Source organism: Myxine glutinosa, chromosome 4 (genome assembly GCF_964187855.1).
Source record: "Myxine glutinosa chromosome 4, kmMyxGlut1.1, whole genome shotgun sequence".
NCBI classification, from domain to species: domain Eukaryota; kingdom Metazoa; phylum Chordata; class Myxini; order Myxiniformes; family Myxinidae; genus Myxine; species Myxine glutinosa.
This window is the reverse complement of record NC_136264.1, coordinates 56,732,728-56,755,519: the sequence shown is the minus strand read 5'-3', so window position 1 is coordinate 56,755,519 and position 22,792 is coordinate 56,732,728. Positions and strand designations below refer to the sequence as shown.

The 22,792-nt window shown below is 41.0% G+C and overlaps 1 protein-coding gene and 1 long non-coding RNA gene across 2 annotated transcripts in view; both read right to left on the bottom strand.

Moving 5' to 3' along the window:
* Positions 1–2,304: 2,304 nt before the first annotated feature.
* The window catches only part of LOC137424658 (RNA polymerase II subunit A C-terminal domain phosphatase SSU72), a 74,345-nt gene continuing 53,857 nt past the window's right edge, over positions 2,305–22,792 (bottom strand). The window contains exons 3-5 of the mRNA XM_068112352.2: positions 5,620–5,759; positions 4,395–4,513; positions 2,305–3,031 (exon numbers count right to left, since the gene is read on the bottom strand). Coding sequence (XP_067968453.1) covers positions 2,930–3,031; positions 4,395–4,513; positions 5,620–5,759 — 361 coding nt within the window. The 3' untranslated portion in view covers positions 2,305–2,929. The remainder of the gene's footprint in view (positions 3,032–4,394; positions 4,514–5,619; positions 5,760–22,792) is intronic.
* Positions 15,526–21,105, bottom strand: LOC137424659 (uncharacterized). The gene is made up of 2 exons (XR_013623060.1): positions 18,092–21,105; positions 15,526–17,898 (listed from the first exon to the last, which is right to left on the bottom strand). It is a non-coding gene; the product is annotated as an uncharacterized LOC137424659 (long non-coding RNA).

Here is a 22,792-nt window from a genome sequence, read left to right as displayed (position 1 = left end):
CCATCTTGTGTCCTCAATGAGGTGGTTGCCAGGCGTGTGTCAATGCAAATGGTGGTCACACCAGATATTGAGTCGTTAACTGACATTTGAGGTCACCCCTCTTTGAGCCTCTGCAGACATGTCTTGCGCACACGTGTTGACATTCTCATGTAGATTTCATGTTTGTCAATGATAAGGAGGAGGGTGATGGAGTGTTAATGTGGTGACAGTAATATACAAGACAGTATTTTGGGCCAAGTCCTTTACCTCATCTTAATCAACTATCGGATTCTCTTAAAATCCCTATTTTTCAATGGAGACTCCATCGTCCTCTGTCGTAGCATCTCTCATCCTTCAGATAGTCAGGTGGCAGCTTCTTCCCGACCTGCAGACCTTGATCAAATCATGACTAAATTTAACACTTTCAACCCAAACAAATCTCACACTCTAGGTCTCCAAAATGGCCATGTGGTGAACCCTCCCATCAACTTCCTTGAAAAACCACTCAAAAACTTTAATTCCTTCAAACGTTCGACCCTCAACATCAAAATCAACTCACCAAAATCTCTTGAGCAAACCACATATCAGAGTTGCCCTCCACGGTCAGCTACCAAATGGGAATCTTCTATCATCGTCAGGTTTTTCCTTTGTAAATCCGAACTTAACAAATTCTTCATCCACAGCTCGATTGGGTGCTTTCCCCCCCCCCTTTGGGCTGGTGCTCCTGCCTCGCACCTTGATGTTGTGGAGTCCAAGGCTCTCAACATCATCGGAATTCTCCACAATGAAGCTGAACCTCTGAGCCAGTTACTCCCGCATCAGACAGCTCGGTGGGCTCTCTGTCTTCTGCCACCTGCTTCCTGCTCTTATGCTTTCTGACTTTTCTGTGCTGCCCTCCACCTCCAGGTTTCTCCAGGCTGCACATGTTCCCAAAATCCAAGCTCACCCCCACTCATTTGTTCCACCTTTCTCACACCAATGGAACAACCCTCCTAGGTCTGTTTAATTCAATTATTGCTCCTTCCAGCACCAAGATTGCTGTTCATCTTCTCCTCAGGTTTTCCCCCATCTATACGCAGGATCAGTCCCACCTACCAGTCGATTCAGCCACTTCAGGGCGATGCCCAGCATGGATGTGATCCTTATCACCATACCTTTTCCTTAAAGCAGAGACCATTGCCTTAAAGCTTTCAAATGTACTTTTCTGATCTATCAATTGTTTGCATATGCACATAACAAGGAAATGTTATAAAATGTCAAAACTATAGACCAGAAACATTTCTTGCTCTGAAAGTTGGTGGGATAGCCAAGGCCCTGGAGGTATGCACACTGGCTTCTGAGCTGCTTTTATCTGCCTTTGAATCCTGAACAAAGTGTAACTTATCATCCAGGTGATTAATCAATGTGCGTACCATCCGTGCACGTTAACCTGAGCTTCCGGTCTGTCGACGTTAAATATCCCACGGTGTCCTTCATGAAGAGTTGGCGAGCTATCGCCGGCACCATGTACACATCACAAAATCCTGCTCGAACCTACAGGGGCACTGCATCAGTGGCACAGCCACACCCCCGTACATATATCCAACATACCGAGCATTTGGTGCTACGTTGTTCAGCTTAAATTGCTCAAACAGCTGCAGACCCAGACCGCGATGAAGCTAACTCCGAGGGCCTTTCACTCACCGCAGGAAGGTTGGTGGTCTTTCCGTCTTCTACCGACTCCTCTCCAGCCTTGCCCCCCTAGCTCTCTCTGGGCTCTGTCCCCCAAATATTCCTACAGGTCGTAAAAGATCTGCCTGCAACCCTCTTATGGTTAATCTGCCAAAATCAAGACTCTGCTCACCTTCACTTCTCTTTTCTCCCGCCGCTGGAACAAACTCCCTCACTCCCTTCAATCCCACTCCTCCCTCCAGGTCTTTAAAACAGCTGTTCACCACCATCTCTTATCTTCCCCCATCCAAAACCTTGATGTCTTCTACCCCTATTAATTCACCCCAAATCCACTTTGTTTATTTTTTTTGAAATACCATTTTTGTTTCTTGGAAGTTCCAGCAGTGTCCATGTGTTTGATACTTAACCCACCTTCCCACGCCTCCTCCACGCAAGCCCTCTCCCTCCCACAGATCTCCCGATGTCCCTGTTCTCTGCCGTCGTACTTGTGTGCTTCCCTCTCTCTCCCCATCTTTTCTCCCGCTCCCTTTTTTGTATGTTATGTGTCCGTTCGTTGTTGTTTTTTGTGATTGATGTTAGCTCTTCCACGAGACTCGATATTGTATCCAAAAAACAAAACAAACCTGCACTCAATGAAGAAAAAAGGCAAAAAAAAACTTTGACTGCAGTTTTACTTGTGATGATGTGAAATATACATGAAGAAATTCATCAAAGAATGAAAAACTTTCCAAACAACCAGAACACAGTATGAAGACTAAATCACATCCCCAAAATGTGTGAAGATGAGGGCCAATGGGAAGGAGAGTGTGTAAAGTGCTCGATGGATTCTCTGAGATTACACATTTACTGATCTCACTCCGCCCATTGAAATAACGCAAGACGAAAGACGATGGTAAACTTTGAAAACACTCGCAGGGCACTTGGCGTGAACCAGGTGTGTAAAAGGAAATTCAAATAAACACCGAAAAGTCAAACATCTCCATTTGACCCGTTAGTCATTGACGGTTCCGTTGGAATAGCACAAGCCTTGAAAAAACAAAAACAGTAAATAACTTATAACTTTGCAAAAAAGATAATTCCACATTCATATTTACAAAAGTTCTGTACATTATGGCAGAAGTGAGAATAACAGGAGCAGGTCCCAGTTCGCTCATCCTCGTAACGCAGGTTGGTTCGGGTGATGTTGATCAAAATCGAGAGGTTCAAGTGCAAATCCTGAATTAGGGTTCAGTGGCCCAAGGCACGGAGGGGGGTCCTCGAATGCGGCACCATCCTGCTCTTAGTAGAAGCAAACGGTGTGCAAGAGGGGTTTTCCACAGTGATCCTCAAAGTCCTGCAACAGCTCATCCATTTCATCATCAATGTCGTCCATATACTGGATCTGCAGAAGAGAGGGACATTTTGGTCAATTTCATTGATAGTCTGGAACAAGGTGCTTGTAACCATGCTGTGGAGCCAAGGAATCCTTGGGACACATCACGCAAGGATAAAATAAGAATGACAAGGTGAGCAAAGCTGGAGCCTGGAATCTATACTATAAGAGAGCCGTTGGTGTGTCGCCATTTTTCCAGAGATGGCTGAATGGATCTTCGTCAATCTTTCAGAGGTTCATCAATGAGTGCATGGGCGTGTTTTATTCAACAAAAAATTATTTGAAAATTTTAAAAAAAGTTTGATTTTTTTTTAATGGGGACGTGGGGGTGAGGAGGGGGGGGGGGGAAGTGGGAGAGGGAGTTTAAAATAATTAATAAATAAATAAAAATCGTTCTATGGTGCCTGAGCCTTTGTTGTTATGTGAAAGCCAATATAAAAGAATCCCTGAGTAGTGTGTGTGTGTATGTGCATGTATATATATATATATATATATATATATATATGTGTGTGTGTGTGTGTTATTTTCCTTAGTGGGTGGAGGGAAGTGTTTTAGGCACCCATAAAAAAAAACAAAAAAAAAAAACTTCAAAATGCCAACATCACCGGGTCCTCCTGCTAGTTATTTATATATTATAGTTTATCTATCTATAATTCCAGCAATCTCTGTGTGTATGTTTGTATGTTTGTATGTTTGTATGTATGTTTGTCTGTGACCGCTGTTTCTCGACAACTACCGGTCCGATATACTTGAAACTTGCCAGGTATATTGCTGGGGACCCGAGGATGTGCCTTTTCAAGGTTTTAAATTAATCGCAGAAGTAGTTACCGAGCTATGTCCAAAAAACGATTCAACCAATCAGAGAGCAGCGAGCTATCACGTGTGCCGAACGTGGCGAACAGACTCTGCCTCGGATGGCACATTTGAGAGCGTATTCATTTATTTCCCGTCGGCAAACTATGTTGCCGTTAAACTATGTTTTAAAACTAATAAAAACTAATTTGCGATTCATCGTATTCATCGCTTCACATTTGCGACAGTGAAGACTTCACTTCCGGCAGCCAATCACAGAACGCGTTGTTGCGAGCCCGAGAGCCTGCGCCATTACGGTTCGTAATTCGATTTCTTCCGGAGAAAATAATAATTTCTCGATTTCTTATGCGCATTATTTCTCCCAATTCAGTCAGAGCGAAGGGCGGAAGCGAAGAGCGTTGTTTTTTTTGTTTACGGGCGTACGGGCGGGGTAGAGCGTACGGGTAGCGTTTTTTTTTTTTTTTGGCAAGGAACGGGCACCCACGTACGGGCATGCCCTAGTATAACTAAAGAGCATAAACCGAGTAGATAAGTATGAACCAGTTAACATTTCACGTACACATTGGCAGATCTCGCAGATGAGGAAGGCTCCCAGCGTTGCATCTTCATGATTATCCTGGATGTCCGCGTTGATCACGTGCACGGATTGGGACGTGATCTCGTCTCGTGCGTGGAGCTCTGTTGGATGTTGAAGATGCGCAAACGTCATCTCAGGGAGTTACACATATTGCAGCATTTTACCTTTACTGCTGTTCAGAAAGAAAAATCTGGAATTATCAAACAAAAAAGTGATTAAGATTAAGACTTAACAAGTGATTAAAAAAAAAAAAATTCAATCCATGGTGGATAAGGGGACGAGACAAGGCACCTTTTGTGCGGTGTCCGCTCAAATCGAGTTAGTGCTGGTCAAGCAATCCATCTCCCATTCACTTATTAAATATGCAAACTGTCAACATGAACCGTTCAATCAAATTCGAAAACGCATTAATTATTGGTTGGAAGTCGTCCTGAACTGGACAAACTTAGGTTGTGGAATTTGAACGACATGCTTAATAATTGTGCCCAGAAATTTGGGGAAAACAAAAAAATTATAATAATAATTAGCAGTTGCACCACGTGCTTCCTCTTTAAACCTTTGCACCCTCGTCATTGAATATGCAAATTAATTTGAAACTGAGACCAGCAATTCATGGACGCATGCCTTGGTTAAAATAATAGGTGTGTTATGCGGATAAGTAGTTGTTTAAAAAAACAAAAAAAACACACAAACGTTTTCATTTACGTTCATCAAAATGGTTCAGATTCATTTTGGACGTTTATGATATATTTTGTTGTTGCTCAAAACACAAACGGGTTATCAACCACAAAATCGTCTTGGTCAATCAACCGCCACAAGCAATTATTGCCTCGTGAAAAACACGAGCAATTTGGGGTTCCAAAGAATGTTGCAAAACTTTCACACGGCATTCGAAAAGTTTCTTTCGAAGTTTTTTTTTTGTTGCAGACTGTCCGAACAGGCCAAAGCTTAAACACGAAGCAAGACCGAACGCATGTTGAATGCCCTGCACTCCGGCTCGTCCCCCAAACAAAAGTTAAGATTGCTCTCGCCTCCCGTTTAGACCCTCGCAAAACCTTCTTTTGTTTTGTTATCGGCACACGAACTTGCAAACGCTCTGTTGCGTCCAGAGAACGTCTAAAATAACGAGACCTTGGGATTTGTCCCGCAAATGTAAACGGACGAGCAGTAACCAACGGCAACCGGCGAAGTACAACGAAATCCCTACCTTCCACCACCTGGTCGTACACGCGCTCTTCGCACGTTACGATGACGTCGAAGTGGTCGCTGCAACACTGGAAGCGTTCTGGTCGTGGTTTGAGGCGTCGGTTCCTCTCCAACATGTGCAAGATGCCATTCTGTGTGTAGCTGGAGTGTTGCGAGTCAAGGAAGCAAAGTGCTCGAAAAGACCAAGTATCAACATTTTTGATTCCTGTGATTCATTCCAACCTGTGTTTCGTGCCCGGAATGTCACCTTATGCTCTAAAGATGGCTCAAGGTGAATTAATCACCACCATGCTCTTCCCAACTGTGAAAGAGAGCTTGTAAAGGTGGACAAAGCAATCTTCAAACCAGCAGGAACCGACTTGGCAGCTTTCAGGGACACTACTCCACGGTGGGAACTTCGACAGTCTTAACACCCAAGTACAGGGTGGATCTATTCATTTATTTAAGACAAAACGTACAAACTTTCAAACATTGTTTAAATTTATCTCCACCGCTTCATGTTTGGCTCCACTTCAAACACGCACATGGTGGCCCACGTCCGTTTCCTTTGCAGGTTAGTGGAGCAGCGAATGCCAGCAACAGGGAGCAAATACAACATCAAAAGATTGTTGTCGAAGACCTACTCAGTGTGTCGTTCATATTTGACAAGAAAAAGTTAAAACTACAAAAAAAAAAATTCAGTTGCAACGCATCATCATTTCGTGGACCACCTTTTACAAACGAAAGCAGAAGTAAGTGATGACAAACCATGTAATTTAAAACTTCGTCATACAATATTTCACACTTGTGCCGTTCAAATTTTCCAACAGCAGCAACAGCAACAGCAACAGCAGCAACAACGTATTGTCAGATAACCGAGGGGCGATTGTGATGTGTATCCGAGCATCTCCGAGCGTTGAGGGCCAAGGACAAGTTCAACGACCTTTGCAAAGCACAATTGCAGCTGACGGCTTGAGAATGAAGGCACATCAGACAAAAACTCCATAAAGACACCCGACACCGACTCAAAGCGAATGGCGGACATTGAATCGGGCTGTTTTGATTGCTTCATCTCGAAGGGATTCCTGAGATCAAGTTGACGACTGACCGAGTATCGATTACAAAATGCTTGGTATTGACTGCATGTGGGGCCTAAATCGAACCCAGTAATCAATACAAGCAGAGTTATTACAACCTCAATGTCGGCCTCCAAAATACTGCAATCTGAATACCTCTGGTGCAAGAAATCTCGATATTTTTTGGGATGGTGATGTCTTGAAAACATAAATTACAAGTTTCATCCGCAATCAAGTTAAAGACCCACACAACTTCCCTTATGAACAGAAGATAACATAGTCTTAGGAACCATCAAATAATTGATTTTAAAGTGGCGGCATCGGCTTAAAAATCAATAAGCTTTTAAAGAAGTACAAGTTAATGGAAGAGGTGAACAAGAGGATCAACGCACTCGGTGGAGACAAAAACTACAACAGGATGAAAGATTGGACAGGTGAGAATCAACTAGGTAGGTAGTGGGGACAAACAAGACAACTCGAAAAAGGGGGGAGGAGGAAGAGGTGTAAAGTATTCAGAAAGCCACATGGAGACAGAGTTGGGGGCGTGGGGGAAGAAAATAAATAAATACATGAGATTAAAACATGCTATAAATATGAATATGGTACAACCATCTTGAAAAACTGGAAAGAAGAGTATGGTTGGACACTTGAATGAATCGATCATCTCCATTTGCTTCTGGAAATGACAAGTTTTTCTACCAACCTTTTCTGTTCCACTTGGGTCCTCTTATCTAATTTAAAGGTGCAATTTCATTGGCTGTAGTCAGAGGCCTGGCGAGGCACAATTCCTACAGGCTTCACATCGGCAACTGCACTCAAAAAATTGGTGCATCATCTATCTCTGCACCCAATGAAAGATTCATCCTCGGAAAGCCAACGTGGGTGCTGTCTGCCACACACCGTCCTGTCTATTGTCAACACAAACAGATCTGGAGGAAATGCCAAGTAACTTATACATTGGAAAGAGGCTCTTCTGGTTTTGTCGGCTGGCAAGGCAGATTCTTCTTCTCACTCTGCTTTTCTCTTATCTGCCTTTGTCAGTCTGAACAAAAGCCAAAGTTTCAGCTTTTTAACGAGGCACGATGTTTGAACTTGGTATTTGTTTCCAAAAAGTGCATACCCAACTCAACCCTCCCTACCCCTTCATTAACCAATGCAAGTTGAACACCGAGATCTACCATCTGAGGTGAACACGTTTCCGGATGGCCTTGAGGTTTCTTCAGCAGCTGGCATCAGTGCCCTTGATCACAAAACATATTCCACAAAATTGGAATCTCCTGTGTCCTTTTCAGCAGCTCAATCGCTCCGTCACTTTAAAGCAGCAGCTCCACAAGGAGTATGAAAAGAAAGATATACTCATACACAGACCGGTAAAGCAATGGAATCCACAATTGCTGCTGACATCGCCATTCTCGTCTCCAACGGTCGATTCACTGATCTGCCTTGGCATAAACAACTTTGTCCACGTTGTTTCTCCTTACAATGGATGGAAGCCTGAATTGGAAGGCCGGAGCTGTATCTAATAGAGTTGCGCTTGTATCACAAGGATGTCTTCATGCCTGTCTGCCCAAATTCCTCCATTCATACAAAGGGTGCAGCTCTTGATGACCTGTCAACTGCTCTACCTGTCGAACCTGCCATGCTCACAAGCAACTACTTGAGCCCAACTGTTTTCATTAATGACCTGCTACTTTAAAAATGCTTTATATTTTTGAAAATAACTCTGTTTCACATCATCAGCGACAGCAGCATCCCAGATAAGACTTCATAGAAATCAAAATCTGCCGCAATATTAAAGTACCCCATCTTTGTATATTGTCCTTGAACTTCAAGAAAAAAGTATATTGATGTCCACCATTGTTTGGCTTGCATGCAATTTATGTACAAGTTCCACTATGAGCGGTCAATATTAAAATATATATATATAATAATAAACCTATAGAGACAGGTCAGACATCCTTCAAGTTTCTCTTTGCAAGAACCACCAGACAAAAACATCCATGGACTTCTGCAATCAATCATTCCTCCAAGGAAACGCCCCGTGGAAGGCAACCCTCCGAGAATCATTGGCATCACCAATCAAGAGACCTTTTTTCAATGCGGGCAGATTGGCCGTCTTGCAATCCTTTGTAGTCTCCTCCAGTATTGCTCCCTTTGCTCTTTTCACCCATCTGCTCATCCCCAGCTCTCCTAAAGCAAATGCACTCACCTAACAGCCACATACTTGCTAATCTTTTAAAGTCCAGGCTTTGGACTCACCTGCATTTGATCTCCTTTGCCCCTCTTTTTCCAGCCTGTAGAATCACTTTGGTTTGTCCAATGTTCCTCCTTCCACCGTTGAATGGTTGCAGCCCACTGCCATTCCCCCTTTCCAATGATGGTCTCACCCACCACAAAGTCTTTCCTTTCAGGTGACATTTGCATACCTGCAGACCGACTGTCTGCTTGTTCCATTCCCTCATTTTGTCAGTTGAAACCACCTCATCCTTTGTTGTTTTGCTCCTCTGATACAACTGTGTATCAAGAGGAGAAGCTGACAATATCCAAGGAGAGAATACCAAGCGAACACACCACCAATTATGCAAGGTATTGCACATGGGCAAAAACGGGGACTACATAATATATGGGGCAGTTTTGATGTGTGTTGCACAGATATATGGGTAGTTGTAGATGAAGTGCAAAATAAAGTTATACTTACAAATTACAATAAGTCACTGCAGTGACTATAGATTGTGTTGGTAGAGGCATAGTTAATAAATCATGGAGGTGGTGCGAACGCTACACAGTAATTGACCAAGGCCTCCTATCACTCACTCAGTTCACTTTTGGTCGCTGTAGTTGAAGGAGGAAGTCCATGGATGTTTTTGTAAAGAGAAACCTGGAGGATGTCCGACCTGTCTCTATAGGCTTATTATTATATATTTTTTACATTGATCACTCATATTGGAACTTTAGAAAGATTACAAAATTTCAAAAATGATTAGCATGCTTTGTTGTTGTTTCATATACAGCCTGTTGCCACTGGTTACATCATTTATGGAATCACGCCTGGCTGTGCCACTGATGCAATGCCCCCGTTACCAGGAAGCTGGTACTCCATTGCGCTGATCTCAGAAAGATAACAGGCTGAGCCAACCTACCTGGTGTTATTTCAATGGAACTACAGGAGCTCAAAATCAAGACCCCAACATCTCAAGCCAGCCACCTTAACCGTTAAGCTAACACTAGGTTTATTAATATAATAAAGGACTTTGATAAAATGCATGCAGGAGATCTTTACACCAGGTTGGACAATGACAGGACCAGAGGGCAAAGGACCAAGGCAGCTTTTCTTTTTCTTTCTTTACAAAGAGGCATGGATGTATGGGAAGTCTTCCTGGGAAGGTAGTAGTCACAGGAACAATAGAAAGGTTTCAAAACGGAATTGGTTAGGTACCAAAGAAAAGCTATGGCGATTGATGGATACAGGGACATAAGCAGGAACATATGGTGTACAGTAACTGCAAAATCGAGTAATGTGGGCGTTGTGTGCATGCTGTGCTGCCGATGCATCCAAATAATGATTCTTAGTTGCGCACGTGTTGTGGTTGACATGCAATCTGTGTTAGTACCGCCATCACCTAATTGCACACCACACCGCCCTCTCGAGAAGAAGAAATCCCTGTTCTGTCTTGCACCTCGTCACCCATACTCTACCACAGCTGTTTGCCTCCCCTCTTCCCATCTAGTGGTTGTGGTGTTGGAAAAGGTGTGTGGTGAGCATGGGGTTCTACTCCAGTCAATCAACCATGAAAAAGGCCAAACCTCAAACAAACTGCAAAATAAATTATTTTAATTGCAATGAATAAATTAAATATTGTTGCATAAAATACCAAAAAAAAAAGTAGATAAATCGACTTGTGGAGCATTCCGAAATTTATCCTTAAATATCAAATATATTAATCATTAAAAATAAATATTAAATATATTTATCCTTAAAAATAAATATGAAATTCATTTATGAAATAATTTTTTAATAAATATATTTATTAAAAATATATCTATTAAATAAAAATACATTTATCTCAGCAAATCAAGAATTCAAGTTTCAACAAACTCTTTATTTCTTGTTAAAGATGTCGGGCGACATATGTACTCGCACATCTATCGTGTAATACGTATGAGAGACGTGTTGTGGAATATGATTTTAATTGTGGAAGACCGAAGATCACCATCAGGAGGTTCTCACTGGTGATGATTACCTGATCCTTCCACCATAAAAGCTGATCACAGGTGAGGATAGGATGTACAGGGTGGCCGGTTTATCAATTTTTTTTTTACAGGATATTGATACATATTTCAAGTTTGTATGACACAAATTATGTATAACTATAACTATAACTCAACCGGTGAACATTCAAGACCTGAAAATGTGGATTAAAGCAGCTTTTGGAGAAATGACAGTTGGAATGCAACAGAACATTGCTTGAACATTATGGAAATCATGTCAAAATTTATAACTAATCTTTTATACATCTGGTTTCAATAAAACTTGTATCATAAAAACTTGAAATATGTATCAATATCCTGTAAAAAAAAAAAAAGGTTTGATTTTGTTTCTTAGCAATATAAAAGGAGTTCAAAATTGTGGATTGATAAATGGGCCACCTGGTACTTTGTGAGGCCTGGCCTCAACACAAACAAATTTGAGGGTTGAGTAAATACAGATCATATCAGTGGCACTCATGTCTATCATGGGCATGAATGTGACAGATGATTGACCAGGATGGGATCACTGATTGACTTTTTGCATCATGCCTGACTAACCAGGCCTGGGTGAACTGATAGATCATACAACCTTCCACAACACATCTAACTTGCTTTTTGGGTCATCATAGGTCAAAGATAATATGCCTTGAAGAACCAAGTGTGTATTTTCCCTTCCATGGCTAAATCTTCAATAGATGCAAAACACCTTGGTCATGGTTTATTGCACTTCCTGGAGTGACAGCTGCTATAACGCCCGTTCCATGGAATGTGGTCAATCCATCTAATGTGTTGATGTTGAGATCAGCATAATCTGCCACATATTGGACAAAATGACCTGGTACCATGCTTGAGTTGTCAGTGCGTTATGATCTTGCTGAACACACTTCAAACCTCAACTTCTGAAGAGGATGAACAAAATCCATGGCTCTGCACAGAATCAATCAGGAACTTGTATGCAAAGTTAGGATGATGTATCTGAATTACAAACCAATCTGGAGGGGTGCTATGAGAGCTGCAGGTCAAGCAGCTTCAACAATTGTCTGGCCCACGCATGCTAGCTTGACAACATTGTTCTCTGTAAATGCAGACTTGCACACAAAATAACTTTCTCTCCACAGATGATATATCATCTGGAGTAGGGTATGCATCTTTGAAGGCATCTAAACATTTGCTGTCATTCTTGACAAGATCTCCAATTGCACTCTCATGTCATTTTCTCAGCTGTACAATCTGTTAACTTAGGAGCTTCATATAACTCTGAGAATTGTAGAGGCTGTCATCCTAAATGTCACAACACCAGCCTTTCCATTAATGTGGGTAATGACAAGATTATTTCCCAAATATACTTGAATCTCTACCTCCACTGCCGAAGGTGGACGGAGGTTATGTTTTCACCCCTGTCCGTTTGCATTTGTTACTTGCGAAATCAAAGATTCACAAGTATATTAGTTGGTCTGGTCTGTTATTTTTTTTATTTTTTTTTTGTCATTCAATCATCCTAAGGTCACATTTTTACTCGGATCTTCATGAAACATAACCACCTCGGAGAGGTAGGGACACGCATGAAGCCCATTGTTGTTTTTTTGAGGTCAACAGGTCAAAGACATAAATCGTTGATTTACGTGTGATTGCTGTGGTTATCGTGCTACACACAAAAAAATAATAATAATAATAATAATATATATATATATATATATACACAGACATATACAGACTTGGCATTTAATATGGAATATATTTTTTTCCTTGACTTGGGTTTACTTTCTCAACTCAGTATATCAATCTGGTGAGTTTCTTTTACCCTTCGGTGATGTCTTTGTTGAAAGAACCATGTCACCGATTGTCTTTGGCAGCAAGAAGTCAATAACAGGATTATATCACAGGCGGCGTGACAAAATGTAAGGACAGGTACATTTGATGATTGGCTTCACAATCAGATATATAAGGGTTGTTGCGGTCTGTATTAGTGGAAAACAACTGCTGCACGTCTACAAAAGTTATTGCCACTTCCTCTGGAGATGGTCCGTCAATTTGACAATGCTGTTTGTCACGGAGTGGTGGCTTTACGAAATTCTGGCATGAAACAGCGTGCTATTGCTCGGCAGTATGGCATCACTCAAAGTCAGGTGTCAAAGATCCTGAAACGAAATGCTCAGAGGGGTGTCCCTACTCCAATACCGAGGCCAGGACGTCCACGCAGAACCACAAGGAGAGATGATCGCCAGCTGCACCGGTTAGCCTGCAATGGCCGTACCAAATCAACTAATTGGCTTAGGGCTGAGTGGCAGCAACTGACAAATGTGCCTGTATCCAGAAGGCGAGTCAACCAACGACTGGTTCAAGCAGGCTATCGTGCCAGCCGTCCCCTGAGAACACCACACCACACCTGACCAGACAACACAGCCAGCGCCGATTGAAGTGGGCCAGAGAGCACCGTCAATGGCAGCCAGGACACTGGAATCACGTGACCTTCAGTGACGAGTGCAGATTTATGGTCTATCGTCAAGACGGCCGTGTCCGAGTGCGCAGACAAGTGCATGAAGCCCACAACGAAGATTGTATAGTGCCAAGAGTCCAAGCTGGAGGTGGTGGGGTGACCGTTTGGGCTGCTTTTCATGCAGGGGGCAAAACTGACCTGGTTGTTCTGAATGGAAACCTGAACCAGTTCAAGCACAGGGCCATTCTGGAAGAAACATTGCTTCCATTTGCTCGTGCAGCCTTTCGAGGAAACTTTGTCTTCCAAGATGACAATGCACGGCCTCATCATGCTCGCATGATCCAACACTTTCTTGCTGACCGTGGTGTAGAGCATATGGAGTGGCCTGCCATGTCCCCGGATATGAATCCGATGGAGAACTTGTGGGCAGAATTAACGCGTCAAATCAACAACTTGGACCAGCAGCCTACCTCTGTGCATGAATTGCAGCAGACTATTGTCACTACATGGCAAGCGATTCCTGTCCAAACCTTGGCAAATCTCGTGAACAGCATGCCTCGACGTGTATGTGCTCTCCTGAATGCTCGTGGGGGTGACACGAAGTACTGAACTGTAATTTTACTGTCTGTAATCCCAGTCATAATTTAGCTTTTGTTTTTGTTGAATTTTTTTTTGGCTAATGTGCAAAATAAAGAGCTACTTCTGGAAAACGTACAGAAGTTTAACACAGTACTGTCCGTGAATTGAGTTCGATATCAGTTTACATCACTTTCAAGGATCAATTTATTTGCTTCGAAATGTCAAATGTGGTTTTTGTTTCTTTTAAAGGTCACATTAACAAAATCTAGAATAATTTCAACATAATTCCAATGAACTTTTGGTTCGAAGTCATCTTGAAAAGTAAGTTCACCCCCACAAAAAAAATATTCCATATTAAATGCCAAGTCTGTGTGTGTGTATATATATATATACATATATATATACACACATATATATGTTGACCATTAGAGTGCCAATGGAACCTGCTTTCCTTTTAAAAAAATATTTCAATAATCACTGATTGCAATGATGCCAATGTTATGACTGAGCAATTTCATCAGTTCGTCGATAATCAATTTAAACATTTCAAACAAATTACGATTAGATGCTGTCCTAATGATAAGCCATGGATGACCAATAGCATTCGTAAACTCTTGGTTCAGAGTGATATGGCATTCAGACAAGGGTCTGGCATGTACAGACATCTACAAAATGAGCTTCAACGTGAAATTAAAATGGCAAAGGTTAACTTTTTTTTTAAATCGAAGATTAACCATTTGAAGCAATTAGAACAGGAAAGTGGCATCAGCAAATTCGAAATATAACTGCAATGAGTAAGCAAACTCCATGCTTCCCCAATCCTGATAAGTTACTGACTGAAATTTAAATTGAACCAAATTCCTATATGGCACAAATTTATTCCACTCTTCCTCCCTTTTACTGTCTTTGACACTCTTCCTGCCAGCCCATCACCCCCCTCCCCTAATTGAGCGTTATGTTTATGAACATCTTCTCCATTTTAATGTATATAAATCTGTGCATCCTTCAGATTTTTCCCTCATGACTTGTTAAATAATTTGCATATTAATTTTGAGCCTTTAACAACTTAAATTTATGCCTCATATCTAGATGCATAAATGCACTAGTTTGGAGTTGTGGGAGGGGGGCATATACTCCTCGATGCATAAATGCATTTACATCTCCGACACCTGGAGAAATGCACTAGTTTGTCCGGTTCCCAAAACCATACCAGTCACGATATATGATCAGCTTCTCAGACTCGACAATTGGTAGACATAGTTTTTAAAAACTCCAAACAAATTGATATACCGCAAGCATGAACACAAGGACACAATCGCCCATTCCGTGCTTTGTCCATTTGTTGAATATAAATATTGGATTTGAATTATTTTAATTTTTTTGTTTATACCATTTTACTCGTCGTTCATTTTTTATTGCATATGTTGCTTGTATATTGTCTAGTTATATATTTTGCACTTTAAATTATCAGCTCTCTACTTTTTTCAATTTGTGTTTTATTGTTCATGTGCTGTTCTGATTTTATTTTTTATTTTCATGATTTTTCTTAACTAACTTTTAATTTAGTTATATCAAACCTTTCGAATAGCAGAGTTCACAGTTTTTATTTTTGATATTCATGTAATTTTGCATCTGCTGCATGAAAATATTGAACAAATTAAATCCTGCAGTAACCTTTCTGAAACCAACTATCATTCCGTTCCAAGCATATATTTTTTACTATTGTGTGGAAATCTGACATCCAAACAGAAGAGACATCACATGGCCTCTTTTATTTCCTGAAAGCATAGTAGGATGACCACAAGAAAAGAGCGTTCAGTAAAATGAAATTCAGGCTCTTCAGTATGAAGAGTGTGACGGAGGGGCAATGGAGCGTCAGAAATGTTCTTTAAGTCACGGTTAACTAACATTTTTGTTGCAGTACTGATGACAGTTTTGATGTACAGATTGACCTGCAGTTGTCTGAATGCTGTCATTATGTACGGTAGTTGCTCTGTTGATGCCACTGCTACCCTTTTGATGAAGTACAATGGCCAGTTGTCCATTGTGCAGGGGTTCTTTGCCGATCACGCAGACATCCATGCCGACACACCTGACAACAGATATTCAAACGGTTATGATAACTGAATTACTGGTAATCACAATCAGCAGAACAAAGGAATTATCTAACTTAATGATTAAATTTTAGATCATGAGATTAACTGCAAAACTGTTAAACAATTCTAAATATTTCGAGGTATTACTCAAGAAAAAAGGCAAAAATATGCTACATAAGTTAATTTTTCTTTGTTAATATGCATTGTTCTTATTAGAGGTGATATATATTGAATACCTGCAAGTGAAAGCTTTTGATGTGTATACTCACCATAGTTAGCATAAATAGATGATTGTCATCGTTTTCCTCAGTGAACTAGGTCTTCCATGAGCCTCGACTATGTATAAAAAAGCAGAAAATTGGTATATCCCTTGGTTTCTACATTTTTAACAAGTTTGTTTTCTCTTGAAATTTGTATTTGTTGCAGTGAAAATAAATTATTTTGCAATTTGTTTGAGGTTAAAGCGTCAATTGACTGGACGACTGTGGAAGTGAGAGTGTTCATGGATTAAGTGATTGGGAGTGTGTGGATGTGGTACAAGCATAATGGGCCAAGCAGCCTCCTCCAGTGTCGATAGGTCTTCGGACAAGAATAAACAGACTTGCAAAACTATTTTGCAGTAATGGGAGGCGGTGAAGACAAACAAATCCAAAGGAAGGTTGCCATGGCCGAGCTTCTGAATTACTAACTACTCACTGATACATCACAATTTCCATTTACACTAATGCGCTCTTATCCTGTGAACAATCTAGCATTTTATGTTTCTTCAATGCCGGACATGCTGCTGCTTACCCATTAATGAATGTATGCCCCAAAACTCAAGCAGGTATTGAGGTTCATCTCAGGTTTTCAACTTTCTGATAAAGGTATTAACAGCTTACAAAGGCCTATCTAGTCAGCTACAACTGCAATGAACAAATGCCATAATTTCCCCCATTCTCAAACTGTCAACCTGAAGGCATCCAGAGTACAAACCTTTCCTGAGCTACAATCTTTCAACAACCCCAGACAACACCTTGTGTATGATTCCACCTAACCAACAGGCCACGATATCTGGTCCGAATCTGGGATTATTGCTTTTGGCCACCCAAAACAAACAAACAAACAAAAAACTGGCCAGAAAGATTCTCACAACAATAAAATACTTCTCTCTCTCTCTCTCTCTCTCTCTCTCCCGTCCCTCGCCCCCACCCACCCCATATCTTAGATATTTCAGAACCAATCTCTCTGCAAGAATTACTTTCATTTTCAGTCATTCAACTTTTTCTGGGCACAAATTGCCAAACTAGTCTTTAAAGCTGCATGCCAACTGGGCACAACTCACCAGGCAATATTGTTCACCGAGTGCAATGTGGGCCAAAACACAAACGGCAACGCATTAGCAAAGCTGAAGGGGAGATTTGGGCAACTCGTCTACTTTATGTTCACAATACATATGGCGGGTGAAAAAAAAATTCTCAACAAGATAAGCATACTTGCGGCGCATCATATTTTCACCTACTCCCATCCTGCCAACAAAAGGAAATGGCTGAAGCACGTGCAATGTGGCTTGTAGTGATGGCGGCCTTCATTTACATATAATTTAAGTCGTCAAATAGATCATCCCACAACTGTGCAAGACAACAAAGGACATCAGCTTCCAAATCCCAGCTCACAAGCTTGGAAAACCTCCGACCCGACACCGATTATGAACAGATACCTCTTGCAGCTCAACAAACTACTCTTGGCCATTCAAAGCAAACCAAACATCTCTGGCCAAACAGAACTTCACAAGTAGCACATTTGGTGCCATTCAAAAAGGTTTTAAATCCTACCTTTATTCCCTTGAAGTAATTTAATCCAGTGCAGAGCATTGTTGGGATGTTCTGTCAAGAAGAATTAGTACCAGACTTGTCTTTACAATTGCAGCGCGGTTCGCTTCTTTACTTTTTCTTTTTTCCAAAAATTGTTTTCATCAATAAGCTCTCCTGCACTTTCAGCTTAAATTCCAACCTTCTCAAGCCAAGCACTTATCCAGTATTCTCCTTTCAATCTTCAAATTCCAATGTCTCAACTCACCTTCACTTTTTCTCCTGCTTGTGCAACCCTCATGTCTGGACATCTTCTCTTCTTTAGTCCTTCCAAATAGCCACTCACATCCAACTGTTGCATCTTTCATCTCCAACAAAACTTGTACATGCTCATAATTATAATTTCACAACTCCATAATCTGTAAAAATCAAAAGGTCGTCCTACACCCAAATGTATCTCTTACAAGACAAATTTTGGGGTTGGCCACTGCAGATTTTTATTGTGCAAACCAATGCACACCACCATAGGACAAAAGGCCAAAGAAAACTCGCTATGTTGTAAAGTCACAAATGGACATTTTCAATAAAATAAAATATAAAGCTAAACACAGGCAAAGAAAATAAAAACTCAAATCTGCGAAAAAGATATGGGTGTTGATCATGACCAACACAATCAACGATTTTATATGCTCCTAAAATAGACAATAGGTCTGTTCCAATGTTTATCTTTCTATATCAAAAGTGTTAATTTTTGATTAGACCAGGAGACACATATTACATACAAATACAGTGAGGGCAGTATTTACGGCTGGATGGAAGCACATGACGGTAGACAGATAAATGCAATTACCTAGAGTCCTAGACGAATAAATAAATTTTGTGCATTAAAAAGATGAACATTATCAACAAAACATGAACATTCCAGGGAAGTGGGCCCCGAGAGCCCAGGTGAAGGCCTCTCCATATTAAGTGCCCCCCCCCCCCCCAAGCCCACTCCCTCCCACAGATCTCTTGATGACCCTGTCCTCTACTGTTGTACTTGTGTGCTTCCCTCTCTCTCCCCATATTGTCTCCCACTCCCTTTATCATGTTTTATGTGTCAGTTTGTTTTTATGCGATTAATGTTAGCTCTTACATGAGCCTCAATCTTCTATACAAAAAAAAAGGAAAGAAAAAAAAGTCAACTGGAGTGGGATGCAAAACGTTTTGTTTGTTTTTTCATGGGGATGATTGGGAGTGGGGGCGAGGACTATGGGCTGGCCCTTCCTCCATGTACTATCCATAAAAGAAAAAAACCAGCAAAGAAAAGCTAAAATAACCAGAAAGAAAAAAAACCAGATGAAAGGCAGTTTGGAAAAAACCCAAACAAACTAGCATAAACAACAAAAAAAAGAACTACAAATATCACCACCACAAAGTCAACCAACCTGTTATGAGGAACAAGTCCGGTTCGAAACTTCGAGAAATGCCTCTCGGATCTCAAATTGGTCGATTTTTGACAGCACCCGAAGCCACTAAGAGGAAGCCGTACTCTAAAGTACTACAATATGCCTGAGTGTTGGGAGTCACATTTCCAAGGAAATATTTGATTTGAAGAGTATTCTTCAGCAATGCCAGGTCTGAAATGCGGTAAAAAAGATGCCATGGCTGTACAAAGGTTGATCAGACGAAAATATGAAAATGGCCTTTGAGCAAGGGAGATACAGTCGTGTGAAAAAGTAAGTACACCCCATGTAAAGTTTTGACTTTTTCAACATACAGCTATTTGATCTTCATTTCAACAATATTGATAGATAAAGGCGATATAATATAACAAATATGATGAAACGTTTACATTTTGTAGTCCATTGTACAATTTAAATAAACATAAATGCAAATTTCGCATGTGGAAAAAGTAAGTACACCCCGACATTTATCACTACTTCAAATACCTAAAATTAGAATCAGGCGCACCAGCTCAGGTGCAAATGATTAGAACATCATTAGAGAGGATCTTGGAGGAACCTGTCTCATTTAAACCTCAGACATTTAGTTTGGTTTGCTCTTTGTTGTTGAAGTGTGCGGCGCCACCATACCGAGATCAAAAGAGCTCTCTGAGGCATTCAGAAAGAAGGTTATAGATGCCTACGAGTCTGGGAAAGGATTAAAAAAGATCTACAAACAATTTGAAATCAATCATTCGACTGTCTGGAAGATCATCTACAAGTGGAGAAGATTCCAAACAACTGCCAACTTGTTCAGGCCAGGCCGCTCCAGCAAGTTCAGCCTGAGGGCAGACCGCAAGATGCTGAAAGAAGTCTCTTAGGAACCCCAGAATGTCACCACGTGACCTACAGGTAGCTCTTGCCACTGTTGTCAAAGTGCATGCGTCTACCATTAGAAAGAGGCTGCACAAATTTGATCTACATGGGAGGTGTGCCAGGAGGAAACCTTTGCTGCCCAGAAAAAACATCAGGGCAAGATTAAAGTTTGCCAATGAACACATAGGCAAAGACCAGCACTTCTGGAACAATGTGCTCTGGACAGATGAGTCAAAGGTAGAGCTAGTTGGCCACAGTACCAGAAGACATGTTTGACAAAAACCAAAGACAGCATTTGACCACAAGAACCTGATACCAACTGTAAAGCATGGTGGTGGAAATATTATGGTTTGGGGCAGCTTTGTTGCATCAGGGCCTGGGCAGCTCACCATCATAGAATCCACAATGAATTCTTCATTGTACCAGAGGGTGCTTGAGGATAATGTGAGGCCATCTGTCGGAAAGTTGAAGCTCAACCGAAGGTGGACCTTGCAACACGACAACGACCCTAAACATACCAGTAAGTCCACCAAGGAATGGCTGAAAAGAAAGAAATGGAGGGTTCTGGAATGGCCAAGTCAAAGCCCGGATCTAAATCCCATCGAGATGTTGTAGGGGGATTTGAAACGAGCTGTGCATGCAAGAACCCCCTCAAACATTGCACAGCTGAAATAATTCTGCATGGAGGAGTGGGCAAAAATTTCTCCCAGTCGATGTCAGAGACTGGTCGACAGTTATAAGAAACGCCTACTTGAGGTTGTTTCTGCCAAAGGGGGCAATACCACCTATTAGAGCCAAGGGTGTACTTACTTTTTCCACATGCGAAATTTGCATTTATGTTTATTTAAATAATACAATGGACTACAAAATGCAAATGTTTCATGATATTTGTTATATTATATCACCTTTATCTATCAATATTGTTGAAATGAAGATCAAATAGCTGTTTGTTGAAATATGTTGAAAAGTCAAAACTTTACATGGAGTGTACTTACTTTTCACGTGACTGTATGCGACTTGCCAACACCCAACAGCTTTGTTTACTTTTCTTCAGTTTGGCAGGAAGGATTCAGCTGCAAGCATATTTTTGAAGAGGATGATGTCAGGAACCGTTTCTCATCCATCTGTAGCATCAAGGAATTACATTTTTAAGATGGAGAGAGTTGATAAGAGAATGTTGCTCTATGGATTGCAAATCTCTGATTTCCCCATTTGGCATTTTCATCTGAACACAAAGCTTATGCCACCTCGAAATTCTGATTAAAATCCCATAAAATATGTTAATTTGTCCATTGCCTCTTCATGATTTCCTTATCCTACAATATGTACACAAGCTGCTCCCTGAGCCTTGATACTATTTGAAATAACAATAAAAAGTGAGGAGGGGTTGGGGGTTGGAGTGTGGGTAGAACAGGATAGTACACCATTCATGCAACAACGCTTATGTGCAGGAATACGTCATGACACCAAAAGTTGATCATGCAAGGCATTTGGCATGAACTCATTAGACAGAGTTATGTTTCTAGTCCTGAATAGAGTAGGGCAGACAATCATTCAGGTGGAGATGCAAGCATAAAATTTGGAATCTATTCTCATTGGTTAAATTTTAAAAAGAAAATTAAAAAGTGTTACCAGAAAATCCAAGATGACTGCCATTTGTGAAGATGACCACCAATTACTCTACTTAATGCCCCTTTTCGATGCACAAATGGATTAATCAGTAGCTTACAATTCAGTTGAATGTAGTTTTGCGACTACACCTCCCCAAAAATCAAAAGATGACGAATTATTGTCAAAATGGCCACCACTTTGGCACACTAAACTTTTCTCCTCCCTCCTAAACAAACTGACTTGATACTCTCCTAATGTCCAATTTCTGCTCTACAATGTATTTCAAGTGCCTGTGACATTTTTCCTTTTCTCTTGTACTTTCTGAAGCCCTTGTAGTACAACAGTTGTGCTGCAGCACTTGGAAGCTCCATATCCAAGTTGTGATTTGACATCTTCACCATGCTCGATCACGCACACAAACTAAACAAGTGCTGGCGGAACGTGCTGAACACATCCTTCATGCAACGTGTCATCAAATCTCAACTTGCATCAAGCATCACTCCACCTAGGATTTCAGCAGCTTTGGCTATAGATGAAGAGCCACACCATATTCAAAATCCTGTCCAAGAACCAACACAGATCATTCTGGAAGGCCGGTCCTTCATGAACTATAAGCAGAAGCACACTAGACAGTAATTGGTCCTTTAACCAAGATAAAGTCATGCCTGGCTATTATACCCAGCTGTTCAAAGTTATGTTAAAGAGTGCAATTTGATAAGTAAGCATTACTCAATTCATACTTTCGCTGGTAGACTTCTTCTGATGAAGGCACCTGGATATGCACATTTCCTTCTTTGTCATATTCTTGAGATTTTTCCAATTGCCTTGCTCCAATGGGTAATGCTGCTAGCTCCATATCCAAGTTGTGATTGGTCCTTTAACCATATTGAAAATGGTATTTCGGCTTGTGCCACATCTCGAAGGTTCTGCACAGAGCATTCTAAAACAGTCTTAGCACATTGTATAAATTGGCAGAGTCATAGGCACTGCTAGTTTTAAAACAGACCCTGGGGCCACTTTCTCATATAAAAAAGCATTCTGAGGTTTATTGCTGTGAA